This window comes from Simochromis diagramma, unplaced genomic scaffold (assembly GCF_900408965.1).
Source record: "Simochromis diagramma unplaced genomic scaffold, fSimDia1.1 OVJJ01000531.1, whole genome shotgun sequence".
Classification (NCBI taxonomy): Eukaryota; Metazoa; Chordata; class Actinopteri; order Cichliformes; family Cichlidae; genus Simochromis; species Simochromis diagramma.
Window position 1 is genome coordinate 990,383 of NW_024387353.1, and position 21,260 is coordinate 1,011,642.

The 21,260-nt window shown below is 40.0% G+C and overlaps 1 protein-coding gene and 1 long non-coding RNA gene across 3 annotated transcripts in view; both read left to right on the forward strand.

Annotated features, from left to right (window-relative positions):
* Positions 1-21,260, forward strand: part of LOC120718578 — a 38,586-nt gene that overhangs the window by 13,995 nt on the left and 3,331 nt on the right. The window contains exons 13-31 of one of the 2 annotated variants that reach the window (XM_040007132.1): positions 754-906; positions 1,059-1,190; positions 1,475-1,522; positions 2,065-2,190; positions 2,655-2,781; positions 4,294-4,464; positions 4,539-4,573; positions 4,808-4,972; positions 5,092-5,226; positions 6,063-6,101; positions 6,183-6,323; positions 8,929-9,008; positions 9,135-9,158; positions 9,401-9,749; positions 11,860-11,913; positions 12,134-12,753; positions 12,916-14,770; positions 14,860-14,938; positions 20,419-20,529. In XM_040007132.1, the coding sequence (XP_039863066.1) occupies positions 754-906; positions 1,059-1,190; positions 1,475-1,522; positions 2,065-2,190; positions 2,655-2,781; positions 4,294-4,464; positions 4,539-4,573; positions 4,808-4,972; positions 5,092-5,226; positions 6,063-6,101; positions 6,183-6,323; positions 8,929-9,008; positions 9,135-9,158; positions 9,401-9,749; positions 11,860-11,913; positions 12,134-12,753; positions 12,916-14,770; positions 14,860-14,938; positions 20,419-20,529 (4,444 nt within the window). Of the gene's footprint in view, positions 1-753; positions 907-1,058; positions 1,191-1,474; positions 1,523-2,064; positions 2,191-2,654; positions 2,782-4,293; positions 4,465-4,538; positions 4,574-4,807; positions 4,973-5,091; positions 5,227-6,062; positions 6,102-6,182; positions 6,324-8,928; positions 9,009-9,134; positions 9,159-9,400; positions 9,750-11,859; positions 11,914-12,133; positions 14,771-14,859; positions 14,939-20,418; positions 20,530-21,260 lie in introns of both variants that reach the window. The other variant, XM_040007131.1, reaches the window with a different exon arrangement.
* Positions 18,257-20,086, forward strand: LOC120718579. The gene is made up of 2 exons (XR_005692518.1): positions 18,257-18,679; positions 19,462-20,086. It is a non-coding gene; the product is annotated as an uncharacterized LOC120718579 (long non-coding RNA).

The following is a 21,260-nucleotide window of genomic DNA, read 5'->3' on the forward strand; positions in this document are numbered from 1 at the left end:
CAATAAAAGGTGAATCAAATGGACCATTACGGCAAGGCTGGAATGGTCAATTTGGTAAAGTAAATCCATTGGGCATCTTTCTTTGCCTTTAGACAATAATTCTGATGGCAAAAGAGCCAAACGGGACAGGCAAAAAAAAAAAAAAAAGTCTGTTATTAAAAAGCTAATTTGAAATGTTCAAATTATATGCACAATCATCCAGGACATGGTGGTTTTGAGTGCTTAAAAAAATAGGGGTTTAAGTAGGGGGCTTGAATACCTCAGCAAGTTGTTTTAGAACTAAAGAACCTTTTAAGAAGCATAAGAGATGAAAGTTCCTCACAAATTAATAGAAGCCCAGCTTTTCTTTTTAAGCAGTCTACTACAGAAACAGTTTTTCCTTCCTGAGTTTGAAAAGCGCAATAGTGCTGTTTACACATTTCCTTTTGTGAATCAGTTATCACTCTTTAAGGATCCACCTTAAATGAATGAAAAGTACTTTCATAGCTGACTCTTACTGCCTTTTTTTTTATCAGTGAGTCAAGGTTGAGCTGTACTGTGTAAAAAAAAGAAGTCAAACCAAAATCAGCATCAGAAACATTTTGTACTCAGTATTTTATTCTGATGTACCTCATTGTGTTCATAGTTGTAGACAGTGCTCAAAGTGAGGCACAGTTTCTAACTGAATGTTTTGCCTTTTTGAGATTTCTGTCCGGAATTTCTTCAATTGTAAACTAATCTAAAACTCTGACTTTATTCTTTTCTTTTGCACAGCTTGTTTCGCTTAATTGCAAGGTGCTGTTAATAAGCAACCTGCCTAAGTATCGTGATGGCTGTTATTTAGAGGAGGACATCGCCGATCTGCTCACTCCACACAGATTTGAATATTATGACGATACGATCTACGTTATACCACAGGCGCGCATGGTAAGCACCAGGCCATGAATTTGCATTGGGCTGGATTATTACCTTCATTTTAATGGGATTCTAAATGTCTTTTCTAAGACGACCTAACTAACATTTAGTTATTACGTATTTTGTGAGCACAGTGTGTCAGTGTTTGTTTGTTTTTCCTTCAGGCTTTTGCCCTCATGCCGACAGCAGTGGCAGCCAAAAACATCGTGCTAGCATCAGAAAATGAACGTAAATTTTTTCTCAATGGGTCTAAACTTCGACTGCAGGTTGTGAAGCGCAGGAATTTCAAGACCCCGGTGAGCACTGCGTTTAGATAATACACTTTACTGTTGTGAGATATGTTATTAAAAATAATTGAAAATATCTGTTTCTGCTTGTTGATGGAAACAGTATCCTTAAAAGCAAACTGATGTTTTTAAATGTTCAATCTATTTAAAATGTGGTTGTAAGTAAAAAAAAAAAAATGTAATATTTTGTAGAGGCTATAAGTAATAAAAAATACTCTTTGAACTGAAATCAATTTAACAGAATCCAACATTTATTTGATGTAATGACTTTTAACTATTTGTTTTTCTTTCAGCTTGAGTTTTATACATATCTGATGAATCAGCTGTGTTATGTTAAGAAGGTAACACGCACACATATCTCAGAAACAAAGACTACACTAGAATACCTTATAAAGTATAGAGTATAAAGTTATAACTGGCAGCACTCACATCCAAGTCAAAACACCTTGAAAAATATGAGCATATATTAACACATGGCTAGGAAAGGTTTGGATAACTTTTTTCCTGCAATAAGTTAAATCCTCATTCAAAACTGCATTTTGTATTTACCGTAAAAAAAAAAGTGGGGTTTAAATTGTGTTTTTTTTAATTTAATTTGAAACATGCAAAAAACTAAGAACCCAGGAAAGGGCCAAAAGTGGTTTTCTGTGTACACAGCTATGTTTAAATATTTTCTCAAACAATGTTATCAACAAAAGCAAGAGCTGCAATTATAAATTGTTTGGATAATGAAGATAGCTGCCAGGGTGCATACTGCTGTGTGACTATATGTGCAAACTTATGACCTTGATCTTGGAACTGTAGTTTAAGAAAGCATGAAATATTGTTAAACTAAATACTGTTTCTGGTTTGTTTTAATGTTCACCCGGGTTTCTCGAAACAGGCAGGGATAGATATTGGAGCACGGACAATCTACATCAGGAACATCTCACCAGACGAGTCCCGGGATCTCAGAGAAGCTTTGGAAAAAATCGGTATTGTAAGAAACTACCTGCCTCTTCTCAACAAGGTATAAACACACTTATAAGCAGCAACAAGTGCATGTTTTAAAAGTCTGTGAAAGGCTGTATGAGATATGTGTTTATGTAAGTGTATTCTTAACTATCCCCCCAAAATTGACAGACACATTAAAACAAGATAATGTGACTGGTTTTGGATGCTACTTATCTTGATGAAAGCACAACTGCAAAACTATAAAGATAGTAAAGAGAGACTGCAGGTAATCTGTTCGCTGTAGCACATGATTCTTCATATGCTCATGCGCACTAGTGTTCATCACATTAGAGCATTAGTGCAGGGGTCACGTTGAGCACGGCTCCAGTGCTTCATTGAGCCAGGATTTCTGACTTTTGAATCCAGTGAACTCCACAATAAAGCTGTGCTTAGCTCACTGTTTCCATGTGTTCCATTTTCTACCATTTAGAATGTGAAATTAAAATGTTTAGAGTAAATTTTATCTTTCTTGTGTTTCAGGTGTTAATTGAATTTGAGTCTGTGTGTGATGCTGATCGCCTTGGTGTTTGGTACAGCCTTCTAAAACAGGCCACTGGCCACAAATTGTCAAGGGTGGAAATACCACACAGTGGATTTATGTCACTGCGTAAGTGTGTTTTGAATGGGGTTTTAAATAAATGTGATTTAAACGGGGGAAAAAAAGGTGAAGTTGATGGAAGGTCATCTGGTAATACCCTGAATATGGTGGGTTGTTTTTTGGCTGTAAAACCTGTCTGGTAAGGGTAGCTGCTTTTGTCCTGTTGGCCTTCCTGTACTGTGGGATTGCTTTGGGTGAGGTACATTTGCACGCTTTAAAGATCTACATGGTCTTCTAGAAGGCAAGCTTAAGAGTTATACTTTTTATACATTGGTCGTATTGTCCAAAGAGACTCTTGTCTTTGGACAATACGGCAAATATTGTCGTCTTAGTGGGTGATGCACAAAAAAAGCAAGTGAATTGAAGATTACAAGGAGTAGCAAAAGCATACTGATACTAGAGACAGATTAAATTCCAACTAATCAGGGGCGCTATAGAGCAAGACATGGTGTAACACACAACTTAGTAGAGCTGCAGAATTCTGAAAAATTCTCTTATAAATGTCACATTCCACTTTCTGAACTCCTAAAGTTTGCTTAGAGAACAAAATAAGGACTTATTGGGCCGAACCACAGACTACTGTGGGACTTTCTGGTGGAAAGAAGACACCTCGCGGCCTGCAAGAACCACGCGCCAACGTGATACAGATGAATCGAACTAAGTCTCATCCGACCTAACTGAAACGGCAGGCATGACTGCTGAAGAACTGAAAGCCAACACTAAACCCCCTGCGAGGAGAACTGTCTAAAGTCATAAAAGAGGAACTTAGAGATATTTTCAGTTTTATCAATACTGAAATACAAGTAGTCAGGTCCGAAATAACTAACACTGCCAGTAACCCCGGTTATTCTGAAGTTTCCTCAAAAATTTCAACAGTATGATTGAGCTCAGGGCTGTGGCTCCTCACTACCAGATATTGCAAAATCTATTTTGTCTCCAGTGCTGCACCAGCTGCTCCCATCTCCACCATCATGGAAACACATCACATCTATCACACAGAGTCTGGATAATAATCTTTCCTTCACTTTCTGTTTGTGAAACCCTCATGAATATATTTTTCAGTTCTTCCATGGACTCTGGATAAAGCGAAGTCCGAGAAATGTTGCAACATATGCAAAACTCCTGCTTTATCGTCATCCACAATAAATTATTGCAACACATTCCCTCAACTTTGATTCACTAACACTGTGATTCTCCTTCCCACAAATCCTTTGATGCTCATTTGCCTTGTTATCTCTCTGACCTCTTTTCTGGTCCCTCCAGAAATCTTTGCTCCATCAGCGGTCAATTCCCTTCTGCTTGTCTCTGCCCTAGACACATGAACCAGAGCCATTACTTAAACTCCACTTTTTCAGACTGGCATTTGGTCTAACTCTCTAATCATTTTTTTCCTGATGCCTATGATACCTTGGGTATCTGTAAAGGTGCTTAAAGTTAAACTGAAAGTCAGTTAAAAACCTGACACACACACACACACACACACACACACAAATTAAACAAAACTTATTTTTACTTGTGCAGCACCAAGATTGCCACACAAAGCTTTGCCAGACAGCGAGGTTGCTGTTGACGGGGCAGCTGTCCCAACAGAAGATATGATCATCCCACAACGCAGCACTTCACCATGTTGGATCACAATGACAACTAGTCCCTTTGTGTTCCCCACTGTTGCTCCTTGGTTCACAATCCCAGGTGAGAGAAACTAAAATTAACCTCCAGATATAAAGTGTTGACTGTTACTAACTGTGTGTGTTTTACACTTCTAGAGTATTTAACTGTCAGGGAACCTGATGACATTGAGGTGAGTGCATTTTATAAACCAAGGTTTCATGTGTTAAACAGGAATCCTTGAGTAAATACCAAGAGGCGTCCATGTTTCCAAATACCGACCTCAAAAGCCACATTTCTTTTTTTCTGCTAAACTTGGTTTCATTTTGTCTTCTCTATGTGGTCAGTTATAGTAATATATTTTTTAAAAAGTGCTGCAAAGTTTCTCTTCACATAAACTTTGGTTCTTGAACCTTGTGTCTTGTAGAAAGCCCAATCTCAAGGTTCTACGTTCTCCACGATCATGTTGACCGGTTTGCCAGAAGGAAACTACAGACAGGAGGATGTCGCCAAGCTGGTGTGGCGTTACTTCCCTGATCAGACTGTTCAGACTCTGTACTACAACATAATCGTTTTATCACTGCAGAGGAGGGTGAGGAGTAGACCCAGCAGGCTGATACAGAGAAATTTGCATTTGCAAATTTAATTCAATTTAATGATTAATATTGAATGTTCCCTCTGTGTCATTTTTTCCCCTTTCTTCCTCTCCAGGCCTTTGTGTTTTTTAACAGCTGGGATGCGTGCTGCGATTTCGCCAGAGATTACCTCAAAGATCCAGTTACAGTTGGAGAGTGGAGACTAGGAATCCACATTGTTTTAAAAGACATGCATCCTGGTTCAAGTGAGGTATGAAAATGGAGCAATCGGGGGCTGTTAAATCAGGGGCATGCTCCTGTTTCACTCAAACTATTCAGATGCCAATCAAAAAAGATTTCTCCTCTAAGGAGTGAGCACAGCATCATCCTTCACTAGGGAATTGCCCAATTTAGTAGAAATGAAAAACAGGGAACATATGCATGAATTTCAAATCAAGTATTTATTATTATTTTGTCTGTATTTGTTCCTTCCTTTTTGCGACAGCAGCACAAAAGCTGCATGAACTTTATCCACTTTTCTGTTCATAGACGACAGCCCACGTCATTCCGCCACCACTTTAAAGTTTCCATAGAGCTTCTTGTGAAGTCAGTCCTGTGTAAACGTTAAAGACCCAGACATAGGTTATGGAGTGTTTCACTGACTATTAAGCAATGCCCTCACTTATTTTGAAACTTCAGTTGCTGCTAACCTTCTAGCTTCAGCGTTTCCCATCTCAAGTTTCCTTGCGGGCTAGCTATTCAGGCCCTTTGTGAGAACTCTCTCCACAGCTACATGTTAAGAGGAATTGAGGTCTGACGACTTTTGCAGAAAGTCACTGAGACTCAAAAAGCATCAAATAGTTCCTGCAAAACTTTGGTTATATATTATGTCGTTACTGTCCTGAAGTATGAATCCTTTGCCACAAAGATGCAAACCAGGATCGAGTTACTTCTCACTTACAGTGGAGTCCAATCTTTATCTTATGAAATGGGGTCAATAGAACATTAAAAACACTCTAACCAGGAGGAGAGTTATTCAATAGTTATTTTACAAACAGAGGATAAGTAATTGATGTGAGCCGCTTTCATCTTCTACTCTTTTCACAGGAGAGCATGTACAGAAGCATGATGAAATGGAGCAGCACTGTAAGTCAGCAGTCACATAAATCTGCCCTGTAAAAGCAGCAGGCTCGGGTCTCCCTGATCTTAACACTGGTTGTTTTTCAGCATGTTTCAGAGTCTGAGTCTCTGGAGGACCGGCTGCTGATTGTGGAGGTCTCCGAGGTGAATGTGGACCTTGTCACGATGATCATGAAAGTGGTGGCTCCCGTTGCTGCTTTTGTCAGATTTTTGCCGCTTGCCAACAGGGTACGATTTCATAAACACCTGCAAATTTTTGACGTTTTACATCTGCAAGGCTTGTCATGGTGTCTGCTGCTCTTAAAATGCAGCTTTTTCTGAAAAGTCTTCAGAAGGTATTAAGTCTTAAATTTCACCCACAAAGCTGGTACAGTTTGGTTCAATTTAAACTGCTTAATAAAATTAAAGGAACACTTGATCAATGTTCCCTCTAAGCTGCGCGCGTGCGCGATTGCGCACTTCTGGCACGGTCTCTGCGCACTGAACATCTGTGTTGTGCACAAAAAAAAAATCGAACCTGAATTGAAATTAAATTAAAACTTTAACAATTCTGTTTTGCAGTGTTAGTCAGTAAGTGACTGGCTGCCACCTTATCCCATAGTCCAGCCAATCACGCGATTCACATTTGTATATACGCAGCTAATCAACGTCGCTGACAGGCTATGACAGCGTCCTTATGTGCCAACACCGGTGTTTTAGCTAGCAAAGCGGCGTGGCTGATGTGGAGTGAAGCCACGTTAATGACAACGTGTACAACCATTGGAGATGTGAGCAGGACAGACGGAACAATTGACGGAAAACGTGTGGACGTTACACCAGTTTTTAAATTGTGTTGATAGGCCACATAAAACCAGAGTTATGATAAAAAAATCTGCAATGTTTGGTTTTCTTCCTGAATACTATCGTTGTTTATATTTACTGCGGGAAGAAACGGGAAAAACGGCGTTTTATAAGGAAAACGTTTGAAAGCACTCTGAGCCTGTGAGCAAAAACAAAACCAAAAAAACCCACCCTTTCCTATTGGTCAAAAAATGTACCATGTAGACCAATCAAAAAGTGATATAGTTTAGGAGGGGGGTGTTTTGGAGTGGCACAAATAATTTGTGTGGCATCAAATTTGATGCAGAACAGCTGATTGTTCTGTAAATAGTTTGAAATGTTTGTTTAAAAAACGCCTTGGCTGCATTTTTAGGTAAAGAGCTGCAAAAAAACTTTGTTTGCATAACTCAGTAACTTTTTTTGAAGAAGTAACTATATAATTAATTGCCCAGCATTGGTCTTTATATACTGTATTTTGCAGTCAGAGAGTTGCAGGACTCGCTCCCAGACCACAGACTCATGCTCATAATACAAGTCAGAGCTTTATAATCTAGCAAAAAAAGAAAGTTGTGTTTTCAAAATTGGAGTTCAAGTTATTTTTCCTTCCAATAGTGTTAACATACTACACAAGTCATGAACAAGATTTTTTTCTAATTTTCATTATTACTGGGCTAAAGCAGTTAATTAAAAGTAGTCTAACATAAATGTAAACGCTGTAATTTGATTATTTTTAATAAACCATGTAACTTGGATGGATAAGATGCTGGCGTGACCACAGTGCACACGTCTGCTGTTGCTCACAGTGGTCCACGGGACCGTTCATGGAATTTGTGCGTTCGCTCAGACACATGAAAAATTAGAGGGAACATTGCACTTGATCATTGCAGAATAACAGTCAGTTAGAATTCAGAGAACTTCAGTTTGGCTTTAGCAGTCCTTCTCCTTGTACAAAGTAGAGGATACCTGCTGAATGGTCATTGCTCTTCTATGGCCTTGTCATGAACCAAGCAGCCAGGAACACACAGGCACAAATGTAATCTTCAAAAAATGGGTTTTATTATACCCCAAAAGGACAAGATGATTACAAAAATTCAAAATTTTTAGTGATCCGAGCTGAAAGAACCGGTTCTCTAAAAAGAGTTGGAAATCCCATCACTACAAACCATTATAACACACCATCTCCTAATATTTTCTCCACACTTTTGAGGCTGCACTGTTAGACACGGCAGATCTTCTTGTGACTGCCATTCAGGAGGAGCTGGACTGCCTATGCAACCTGAGTGAACTGCATGCACAATTCCACCAACAGTGAAAATCAGAAAAAATTCAATCAGGGAGGATAAAGAGAGCAATAAGTGGTTAACACGGAAAATGAAGACATTAAAAAATTTAACTGGTGTAACTTTCAAGTGGTTTTTAAACTGTGTTTTTAAGTTTGTCTTATTTTATTCTGTTTCCAGCTTTAAGCAAGACTTTTAACATTGAGAAACGTTTTAAATGAGTCTGAAGGAGACTTTGTTTTTTTAACACTAGTTCAGCAAGTTTTAATATTCAGACAGTCCCTGCAGCAGGCAATCTGAATTTTACATGCCTTTGCAAACACTGGTGAAATGCACTAAGTTCTCAACCAAGTGATAATCTTATGACCTGTTCAGCCTTTCGTCCTGGCCCATCTAGCAGGGAAGATGCCTGCAGTTTGAGGCAGCACTAAGTTATTCTTTTAGTGTTTCTTGCTCAGTGGTTTTATTCTTTAATCAAAAACTTTGCAAAAGTATAGAAATATGTTTGCGCTTATTTTCCATTTGCAAGTTTGAAACACCAAGATTTTTTTGTTCTTTTAACAAAAAGTTGTACTATCGTACAGGGCAGTAAAGAAACTCGCCAGGACCTCTGTCCTGTTACTTTCACAAATTGGGCCTGTAGCGCACCCTTTGAGTACCACTGTGTTGCTCAAATATCCTCAGGAAGAAAACAATTGTACTGTCACTGATGTAATATCTTTCTGTTTTCTCAGATATGCATTGAGATGGCTGAACCTGGTGGATTAACACAGGTGATGGAGAGCAATGTCACCAAGGACTATTTATCTTCTTGGTAAGTGTGTCCCACAATCAGAAGTGAGACAAAGAGGAAATTGATTTTAGACTGTGTGTTTTTTTTTTTTCTTTAAAGTGTCTTCATGCTTGTCTGACCTTGTGCTTTTTTCTCTCCTCTTCATAGGAGTAAAGTCGGACGTATTGAGTCGTGAGTATCTTTCATTTTCAGGTTTAGTGGCAGAGTCAAAACAGTCATGATGACTGCTACACTCCTCAAAGGTTGTGCTATAGTAAACAGTTCCCAAAGATGCAAAAAGAGAAGAGTGTGATTTAGACATAAGCAACTCTAGATTAGAAATTTGAAATGGAATTTCTTATTTCACATTAACATTTTGTGACAACAAACTTCCTTTCATAGTAACCTAATGGCATCTTTGCTTTTAAATTCAGTTTGAAGAGTCTGAAACAGCGTCTGCAAGACTCGGGTGAGAACACACTTAACCTCAAACTGGAAACCGAGAAGGCCGCAGAATCGACCGCTGTCCCGCAGCCAAGTGAGGAAGGCCAGAAAGCAGCAGTGAAGGAAGAGGGGCCACCACAAACTTTGGTCACTACTCCTGATGCAAACGCCGCCCCCGCCACTTCTAGCGCTGCTCCTTCAGCAACAAGCCCAGTCAAGTCTGAGGAAAAAGACTCAAAACTTCCTCACATCAACGAGGACGTTTTCATGGCCATTACAGCGGCGCTTCGTGAGCATAGACAGGGTCGAGAAAGTAGGGCACAGAGCAAGGACAGAGAGGTAACACTTTAAATTTCACTGTGTTGTCCCAAAATATCTTAAGACACTAAAAGCCTTATGTTGGAGATTACATATGAGCATTGTATAGTAGTACACTGTCGATTGTTGCGGTAAAGCTGCAGGCTGTATGAATAATTAATGCTGATAATAATAACAATAATGTATACTTTATTGATCCCCCTGGGGAAATTACTCTCTTTGCATTTGACCCGTTCACTCAGTGAAGCAGTGGGCAGCCACTAAGCAGGCGTACCATGTGTAGGGATGGTACTAGAGATGGCACGATACCACTTTTTTATGTCCGATATCGATACCGATATCATAAATTTGGATATCTGCCGATACCGATATTAATCCAATACAGTGTGTTTTAATCAACAAAACTGTTTTTTTAAATATCTTGCTGCATTTTGTATAAGTTCATACTCAAGTTTAAAACAACAACTACACTAAAGCTATTCTGTTATACCTGTATGCAAAAAAAAAAATTTCATAGTTCAGCAATACTGATCAATCTAATAAACTTAAACCTACACCATCCTCCCTATTCTGGTATTTTAAAGAGTACTTAGCGTAAATATTAAGCAACCTAACTAATAGGGTTCCAACTCCCAGCAACAACAAAAATAAATAAATAAAAAATAGGGAACCACCCCTCACGCTCCACCTCATGATGCTTAATCGACGTAATCAACCTTAATTTGATGCAGTGTGAAAAAAAATGCACAGAAATCAATTATTTTTCAATATATTAAAATATTAAATAGATTCAACATCTTTCTTCAACAAAATTGCAGACTGCACAGATGGTACCTTCCCAAAGGAAAAAGTACTATAGCTTACTAGGGTATATATATGTTAGACTTAATAGTTACTATATACAGTAACTGACTTCTATTCATTTTACATCAAATTAAAACTTTGGGTGTCAGATAATTATTTATTAAAAGCTAGACATTTTAAATGAGATTAAGAAAGAAAAGTATGTCTTTGTGCCCCCTTTTCCCTGTTAATACCCTATCGGCCCCCCTGGCTAAACTTTGCTAGATCCGCCCCTGCACAGTTACAGCCGTCAGCTACGTAGAAAAAGATCCTCGAGTAGAAAGTAATATTAAATACATTCTAACAACAGCTTATCAAGCTTAAACGTGCTGCTGTTGTTCAGGCGCTGGTTTCCTCTTTCTGGTGCAAAGTGGGCCAAAAACAAACAAGAGAGATGGACTCGCACAGAAAAGCCGATCAGCTGATCATTAAGCAGTTTCATGATTGAAGTAGCAGCAGGAGAGGCAGTCGCTCTATATATCGCTTGTTAAGCTTAATGCAGGAATGCTTTACAAACATTCAGAGATGAACTTACACACTTGCTTTACTTCTCTCGGGGATAACTTTGTCGGAGATGAAATGCCGGGTTGCTAGCGAAGCTCCAAATGCTATCCAGACCACCGACAGGTCCCGCATGCCACAGCCGCTCTATCACGTGATGCATACTGCTCCGACGTGCCAACGTTCTGAGGCGAGTTACGGCGTGTTGCAAGTTTTGTGAGGTGCTTTCGTGATATTTAATGGATCGGATTACATTTTTTATTTTTCTCCGATATCCGATCCAGTAATTTAGGTCAGTATCGGACCGATACGTAATATCGGATCGGTCCATCTCTAAATGGTACCTTGCTCAGGGTTACCTCAGGGTAGCCGTTCAGTGGATTTGAACCCCCGACCTTCCAATCACGGGGAAAGTGGTTTCGAAGTCTGTATTTCACATGTGGTAGTGCACTGGCAGTTTACGTCTGCGACACCTGATCAGCCGAAGGCAGAGCAGAGAAGGAGACTACTCACTCCCCATTGTGACAGGCGGAGATACTGTCCACTATACTAATGAGGAAGATACCATTTTTAGATTTGCATTATTTCTGGAACAGATAAATTAAAGCGAAGGTCATCACTACATATAGTCTTATTTATTTTTTGCAAGCTTGTGCATGTCCAATTTTTGGCGTCACCACTCACTAAACACATTTCAGGCTATATTTTAGGTGTTTGTCAAAACCAGCACAGAATAATACGAAATTAATTCAGTTAATTTTTTTTCTTATCTTATCTTCATTTCCAGAGCAAAATCAGCAGCCCTAGTAGGGCACAGGATGAAGACGCACCAAACGAAAAGGTAAAAGTTCATCAGACCCACGAGGATTTCTCTTGTGGGTGGTGGGGGTGGGCGGCTGGGCTAACTCAAACACTTAATCACACTGAGAAAATTGGTCATGTGGTTACTGGTCATATAGGAGGTTTTTGTGGACAGAGGGACATTCGTTGATAGTTACACTCTGATTATAGGCGTAAGCTGTTTCATGGCTCCACAGACTGTTTTTGGTTTTTCCATCTAGGTTCAAGTTGATAATTTAGAGAAGAAAGTTTCTTCAGAGAGCCGCCCTTTTGGTGAGCCGGATTTCAATGTGGACGACTTTGTCACTGTTGATGAAATTAACGATGACGCAGCAGACGCAGACCCCAATGGTGAAAGCGACTCTTCAACTAAGTCCACAAAGAATAAAGAAAGTCAAAGCTCAGCTGCATCTCCTGCTTCCAAACGAACCTCAGCAGGGTCCTCCAAAGACTCCAGCAGCTCAGCCTCTCCCTCATCCAAGCCCACGGAATCTTCTGAGAAAAGCAGTTCAACCTCCTCACTACGAAAAAGTAAAGACTCATTTGAATCCACCAAACCCGAATCCTCTGTGAGTGTCAGTAAGCCTGTTTCCTTTTCTGGTGAGAAAACGCAGCCAAGCAAACCTCCAGACAAATTGTCGCATTCTTCGTCCTCGGGTTATAGGACCCGTTCATCAAAAATGGCATCAACCGCTGCTGCAGAGCTAACAGAGGAGAGTGCAGCAACAAAGTCTGACCTCAAAGTGTCAGCAAAGGAAAATCAAACTAAAGTGGAAACATCATCAGAGACACAGCCACCTGCAGAGGGAGAGGGATTAGAGATGAAGAGCCAAACACAAACTCTGGAGACTGAATGTAAGGACGCACACAAAGAGTCAAAGAAAAGCAAAGGAGATGGGGAAAAAGACAATGCAGGGAAATATCCACAGGAGGAGGAGGATGATGGTGAAAGTTACCAGATCCTTGATTCGATCGACGAGCCAACAGATGAACAGATAGATGAAGACTCAAACCAAGAGTCTAAAACAGAGTCATCAGGGCCTGAGCAAACCCAGAGTTTGCATGAGGGGGAAAGTCAGGTCTTGAACAGCATTGATGATAAAGGCTCAGAGGAGTCCAGTAAAACTGAAACGGATGCTCCTCTTTATGTGATAGACAACGTTAGCGAAGACCAAGCCAGTACAGTCCAAGAGGACAGTCATCTGGTCAAAGATGAAGGTGCCACAGCAAAGCAGCTGTCTGAGGAAAAGATTCAAGAACCAGATGCAGCTGATAAAAAAGAAAGGTTGGATCCAAGCATGAACCAAACTCCAAGGTCCAGTGGAGATGGAAAAGAAATGAATGAGGAGATGCTCTCAGAAAAATCAAGCAAAGCTTCCAAAGCATTTTGCCAAACTCCAAATAATGAAGAACAAGAAAACAAAGGCAGTTCAGCAGATGTTACTAAAGAGAAAGCCTCTGAGAAGTTAGATTCAGTCAATGATCACACCAGAGGAGAAGATGACGAGAAGAAACTTAATACTTCGAAAGCAGTCACTGAAGGAACTGAAGAAGAGGAAGAAGCTTACCAGGTAATTGATTCTGTGGAAGAAGAGCCACCAACCACAGAGACCGAGGCAGAGGCTGAGAACAAGGAGGAAAAAACCAAGAAAGACGTTGAAGTGGCTAAACGAGCTGAAAGACCAACAAGGAGGGGTAGACCGAGAACAAGAACATCTAAAAGAGAGGAGAAAGAGACACAGGAGGAGATGATCTTTGAGGTAGTGGATTCTGTTGAAGATGAATTTGTTCAAGATGTCTCCACCACAGAGAGGCCTGGTAGAAGGAGGTCGGCCAGAGGAAACAAAGAAGATAAAAAGATGCCAACTTCCACAGTTGCATGTATAAAAACCGTCAGGGAAGAGGAATCTACGTCTGAGATCCTAGACTCAGTGGAGGGTAAGGCTGCCATGAACGAACCAACCATCACAACAAGGTCAACCAGAGGAAGAAGAGAAACTGAAGAAGACGTCTCAAAAAAAGACAAGACACCAACGAGAAGGAGGCCGACACCTGCCAGAGATTCTCAGGAACCAAACAAGGAGGAACCTCAGCAGACTCAAGTGAAAGAGAGCACACCAACAAAGAAGAGCGAGGGGAATGCCACCTTTACAATAGTAGACCCAGTGCAGGATGAAGTTATTAAGGATGAACGGGCCAAAACTCCGGAAAAAAGGAGAAGGGGAAGACCAAAGAAGGACACTAAAGTAACTAAAAAACAAGCTGCCTTAAAGAATGCTGCATCTAGCAAAGTGGCTGATGAGGAGGAGGCCATTTATCAGATTGTTGACTCGGTTGAGGATGAGACGGCTGACAATGAGCCTTTGAAAGACCAGAATACAGAAGAGCCAACAGTGCCTAAAGACGATAAAGACTCAGCATCACCAAAAAAGGCAGATGATGAGGAGGTGGTCGATAAAGAGGAGTGTTTGGATCACACTGCTGAGGTTAGTGATGCTCTATCTGCTGAAGACGAGTCTGGTACAGCAACGAAGGAAGAGAAGCCAAAAACAGATACTAAAGAGGCCACTGGGTCCCAAAGTGAGGCTGCTGCACCAGAAGAAAAGACAAATCTGGAGGAAGACACCCTGGAGCTGGTCACTCTGGATGAGGTGGGAGCAGATGATGCTGGGGAGGAAAGAGCAGTGGAGGGTCAGGACTGGAGCAGGGAGATCACCAAGGGAGAACCTGCAGAGCTCATCACTCTGGATGAGATTGTTGAAATAGATGAGGAGGAGGGGGAAAAGGCAGAGGAAAGCACAGTGGAGCCCCGCCCACCAACACAGGAGAGCCAATCGGTGGAGGCCGCAGACATAGAGGTAATGTTGAGATTTATTTGAGCATCTTTGTTTCCTCTTTAGTAAAAACAGAAAACTCGATGGTCGTGATTTCGTGTCTTTGTTTTTAGACTTTTGCGACAGCAGCTGAGGTAGAAGAGGAAGCAGAGAAGACATCAGGATCTGCTAAACGCAAACATGATGAAACAGGTCAGTTTCATTCTCCATCCATCCATTTTTTTAACTGCTTGTTCGAGTTCGGGTCGTGGGGGCAGTCGGAAGTTCAGACTTCCCTGATAGCCTCATTGCTGGATCTGCCCTGGGGCCTCCTCCCAATAGGACATCAAATGACCTTGAACAAGAAAGCCTGTTCTGCTGTTCAGTACTGAAGAAATGTAAACCACAGCACCTAGGAGTTGCCCAGGAGGCATCCTAGTCACATACTCAAACCACCTGAACAGAGTTTGATTTGCACGGTCAGATTTTGTGGGGGAGAAGCTAATGTGTACAGCATAGTTTTTGTTGGCAGGGCTCTAGAGTGCGTCACAAATGTGACCAAATTTTTCAATGGTGCGACTAAAATAAACCTTAGGTCACACCGGTGCGACCAGCTGTTCGAGTAACAAAAAAAAAAAAAAAGTCTCTGCAACTCTGAAAGTCAGATATTCCTGTAGTCTTTAGTACATGTTTGAAAGTGCAGGTGGATAGAGAGAGTTGAGTATCTTGAATTAAGCGATATTGATTCATTAAATCCTGAATAGAGTTTTAAATATAAATGTATTTTGCCAGAAACACCAGAATCTCAGGTCAAAGCTCACAAAACTATTTCAACAACCACCAAACAGCAAATGAGAGAGCAGGTAAACAGATTCCACACAAAGACGTAAACACAGAGCGGACCCGACACATCAGAATCAGCTTTCTCTTTCTCGGCTTTCTCACCCAACGGCCTGTACACGGACACACCGTCGGGGCTGAAAGCCGACAGCTCACTGATTCTGATGCGTTGGTGGGTCCGCGCTTTGTGTTTACGTCTTTTTTTTTTTCTTGATTCTGAGTAGCAGGTTTTGTCTCTCTCAGACCAAAATTCACTGATCCAGCAGCAAAAGAAGCAGCAAACTGCGCTTCACATTTGATAAACATCGTCATGAATTCCCTCTGACATTAGGGCTGTTCGATACAACAATATATATCGGATGACGATATAAAAACATCTATCGTTTCATTTTACGCTATCGTTTGTTTCGTGGTGTCGCAAAATAAACTGTTTACGGTAATATTTTTTAATATTTCTCTTATATTTAATATAACCACACTACGGACGGACAAGCGCCTGTTTTTATGCGTTGTCGTTAGCAACAACGACGGTAACACCATCGCGTGTCCGCTTGTTTATGTTCCACATAAACCTTTCACAATAAAGCTCAAGATCCTGTTGAGACTTTTCAAAATAAACTGAATCACGTGAAAGAGCAGATTATTTACGGATGAGAAGTAAAAAAGAGCCGCCAGGTGCTAAAAAATAAACCTTAGACTCAAACGTTAGAACAGGCTTTTCCCCGCAGCACGCCGTGTAATAAATACCCACAAAGAAAACGGCGGCCGTTACAACTTATGTCTAAAAATGTATCGTTTCATGCATCAGTTAAAACACTCGACTCCAGCTACATGACGCGCAGCTGGAAACACTTCACGCAAGTCGAGCTGCCCGAGATTCACAGAATTTACAGAAAATGTAACATTTTTGTGATTTATATCGTTATCGGACGATAGAATTCTTATATCGGGATATGAGATTTTGGTCATATCGCACAGCCCTATCTGACATTGGCCGTTTTGCTTCCACCACGATAAAAATCACACTTCATGCACAGCTCTCTCACTCACTCTCTCACTTTCCCGTCTCAAATCTCTGTTTTGTGCATTATTCATTTGCTCATTACCCACCAGTCTACCGTTGTTTACAGCGCTGTCGGTCGCCGTCTATTTTTTATTTTTTTTATACCTCAAATGACCTCGAACAAGAAAGCCTGTTCTGCTGTTCAGTACTGAAGAAATGTAAACTTTTTAAAATTATGCAAAATTGCAGAATATTTTTAAGGTTATCTGCTATAAAAAGCCAGGCCAGGAAAATTTCCTTCATGTCATAGAAATCAGTGATGATACCCAGCCCTAGTGAGTAGCCTAGGCCCAATAGAAGTGGATGTAGCTGTGGGTAATGAGAAAAGATGAAAAGAACTATTGATAACTTTTTTGTTAAGTCCTGATCCGTCTGAAATTCATAGCCAGTGCTCTGACACAGAGCCATCAACCTCTGAACGCTGAAAAAGCACAATGTATCCAGAAAACACATATGTCGTGATGAATGCACTGCGCAAGTGTCCCCTCTCGCCACTGCCTTTCAGCGGCAGGCAGCAGCAAACAGGTCGTCAGAGGAGGCTGATGTGATGATTAAGTTTAATATTGTCTACAATATTGCCAAAGAGTGCCAAAGCATTTTAAGCACAAACACAGGATTGTTAGTTAATCATTTACAAATCAATATTGTCTTTATGGACATCAATTTCCCCCCCAAAACTATACTTCAGCAATGAGCAGGGCAGTGTTGGAAGGAAATTGAATGCAAAACAATAACCAATATGCACATACAGGTAGAAATCTACAGGACTACATTTCCAAAATAAGAAATCCTTGGCTAAAGGCCACACTAGGTGTTTGGAAAATGGTGGCAAAAGAAAATAAGCTGCAGAAGAATATAAAAATATTAAAATGGTGTGCATATGATTCGGAATTTACACCAAATCATGTAGACCCTAGTTTTAAAAACTGGATAGGTAAAGGAATTACATTGATATGCGGTATTGTAAAGGAAGATGAAATTGTGAGTTTCCAAACTTTAAAGCAAACATTTCATTTAGAAAACCAAAACCACTATAGATACTTACAGTTAAGAAACTTTTATACTCGAAACATTAAAAACCAAATACCCACTACAGCGAGGCCATTTATCCAACTCTTTTTAAATGCTCATAAGTCAGAAATTAGGAAAGGTGTAATCTCACAAATATACAAAAGTCTTCATGATCTCAGCAATTATTCAACCAAGTATATAAAAGAAAGATGGGAGAAAGAGGGAGGTCTGGTGATTACAGAAGAGGAATGGCAAAACATTTGTTCTTTTCATTGGAGAAGAACAAAATCACATATTTGGAAGTTCTGCTAGAAAAGTTTTGCTTGTTTTTTCATCACCCCAGCTTTAAAGGCGCATTATGATGATGGAAGTTGTGAATGTTGGAGGAACTGTGGCTACGAAACCTCACACCACTACCATATAATTTGGGATTGTAAGAATATTAAGAATTACTGGATAGAAGTCCATAAAGTGATGCAAAACATATTTAGTACATATTTACACTTTGATTTCAAATCCATATTTTTAGAATACATACCCTCAGACATAAAGGGTATGGATAAATACTTACTTTGTGTGCTGCTAGCTGCAAATAAAAAGGCACTGACCAAAAGGATCCACCAACATTAAACAGCTGTATTGATGTAACTTTGGAGATTCATAATATGGAAAAGATTACTTATTTTAGTGAATTTTGAGTATGAGAAATATGTAAAACACTCCATAAGGCCAGATATCATTGATATTCATCACTGAAGGAATGGCTGTTTAAATATTTGTTTATTTTGTTTGTTTTTTATAATAACGTACTAATCTGCTACTTAGTGTGTTGGCTTTTCAATTGCCCTCTCTCTGGATGTATATAGTTACAAACTGTATCTAGTGGCATTTGATTAAAGCATTTATTCAATACATTCTGTAGTTTCAGTTAGGTTGTTACACATATAAGAGTGGCTTCTGTCTGGTAAGAGGTCATGAGTTTAGTTGGCGAGGGGAGACAGAGTGCATTTGAGGTCGAGAGACACACACACACATAGTAGGTAGTAGGGCTGCACGATTTTGCATAAAATGAGAATCACAATTTTTTGGCTTAGAATTGAGATCACGATTCTCTCACGATTTTCTTTTCCAGTATAAATATTTATTGCACTTATTAACTGCACATCAACTTCGTAACAGTTGAAACTGAACATAAAAACAATAAATAAACATAAAAACAACAAATGTCTCACATTTTGTCTGTTGCTGCTAAATGTTGTACTGCTTGAAATTCCGTCTCCACCGTTGCTCGACACTGCGTGTATAGAGCAGGTAGTGCAACAATAGAAAAATAACACAGCACTGTGTAGCGTTTGTCTAGAGTGTTGATCATTTTCCTAAATCCTTCGTTTTGCACAGTGTTGATGGGAGCCATATCTTTGGTCAGGTGATAAGTGATAAGCCTCCGTAATTTCTTTGTGCCTGCGGGAGTTCGACGGGTATAGGGAAGCGCTGTATAAGGTTCCCGTTATTGATGTTTGGGTGGTTGACTGGAACGGATTTTCTCCTGTCACTTTCTCCTCATCCCTGACGTGTTCTCCGTTGTTTTTTCCCTGCTAATTTTAGCATCACACGGCACAGCTTCTGTATCACGTGGTATAAGGCTCCGCCCTTGCAGGAAGAGTGAGCGCTTGTTTTCATGCAGATTACGTCCCGGATCAAAATGCGGTACAATCGTCGTCGTCTTTTTTTTTTTTAAATCGTTGTCATTTGGAAATGAGATCGCACATAAGTATGAATCGAGATCGCGATTTTCTAACGATTAATCGTGCAGCCCTAGTAGGTAGACTCATTTCTAGGTAAGAGTTCAGGCCTAGTTTGCAAGCTTGTAACTGCATTTTGTGCCTGCATAAGTGACAGTTTGTTGTAGGACGTGCGTCTGATGTTCCAGAGATAAGCCAGAGCAAGAAGATCTACAGGAAGCACCTGGCGTGGAGACGGAGACGATGTTCTTTTCAAATGTGTCAAAAGTCATTAACAGAACATTTGTGGTTTCGAAACTTATGCATGTGTTGTATCTGCTTGGCGCAAGAGGGGGCGTAATAATACCCTGATGATATAATACAACTCCTTGTGTATTGTTAGGAGGAGATCTATGCTGATTGTGTGACAGCGTTCATCTTCCCACGCGTGTGTTCATTAAAATCATTGTTTGACCTAACCCTCCTGGACCAGTTTTGTGTTGTACCCCTCCTCAATATCTGAAACCGTAACACCGTACACATGTTTCTTTGTTTGTGTGTTTTGTTTTTTCCTTTTCTTTCTCTGTTTTTTCATACCTGCATGAAGGAAAAGTACCTGAAGTGATGGCAGTCATCCAGACTACTGTACATATGAGTCTTAGAACAAAGGAAGCCATCAAATATTGTACATTTTATTTTATGCATAACTTCAATAAACACTTCAATTAAAAAAAAGGGAAAAAAGTGTACATGTCAAACTGCAGTGTTAAGTGAGGCGCTTGAAAAATTTGGGTGTGCCTAACTAAGGTAGTCATCTACCCTGCTAAGAATTGTCTCATTCAACTAGTTCAACTTCAACAAAAGCATTTAGATTAAACTTAATCCTATATCATCCCTTAGGAGAAACAGGAAACTTTATGCTTGACAGAAATATTGCTTAAATGGAGATTTTCCCACATCGCCCTGTTAGAAGACAGCATTTAACTTGGGTATATTTCAACACGAAATGAAAGTTTTTACTGTCAATACTGCCTGTGACCTCTCATTTCTTGTTTTAGAGGAGAGTTTCAATTTTGTGATGGTGGACGAGGTGGGAGAGACTGTGGAGAAGGAGGCGGTAATTACCAGGACAAGAGGTCGACCCAGGAAGAGAACCAGGCAGACCCCGGGTCAGTGTTGGGAAGGTTACTTTTAAAATGTAATTGTTTTAAAATGTATCCTGTTAAGTTACTCAGTGTGAGTAACGTATTCTGAATTTTTTGGGTTACTTAATATACTGTCATTGCTTTTCACAACTACATGAATGTAGCAATCACATCCTGCAAATTCCTGTTTGTTTTTGGCTTGTAAGCCCAAATCTCCTTGAATAGACAATATATTTACTGTAGGGGAGAAAAGACTTAAGTTAACATAAGATAAGATGTTTGCTCGGTGGCGAGTAGCCTTCAGTAATAGTAATAAGTCACGTAGATACTGAAGTGGCACATAACCCAGGAAGCTACCACAACTAAAGCAAGGTAGTTGCAGCAGGCTAACGTTAGTTTTTTAAAAAGAACTTCCAGATGTTTCTTTAGGTTGGAGCCTTTAGACCAGGGGTGTCAAACTCAATTGCACAGGAGACCAAACATCAAGGCACACTTTAGGTCGCGGGCCAAACAAGATAAACATTTATTGAACACTAAAACAATGTTTTTTAAACATGAATATGAATTTAAAAACAGACAGGAATATTATTCCAGATTAAATAAACTTAAAAAAAAACAACTTTAATTTTAAATATTTTGCTCTCCATAAAAACATATCCTGTCAAAATTCTGCAAGTTAGAAATAAGAACATGCTGCCAAAACCCCCAGAAAAAATAAATGAAAGCATTCACAAGGTTGGAGCCGCATGTAGACG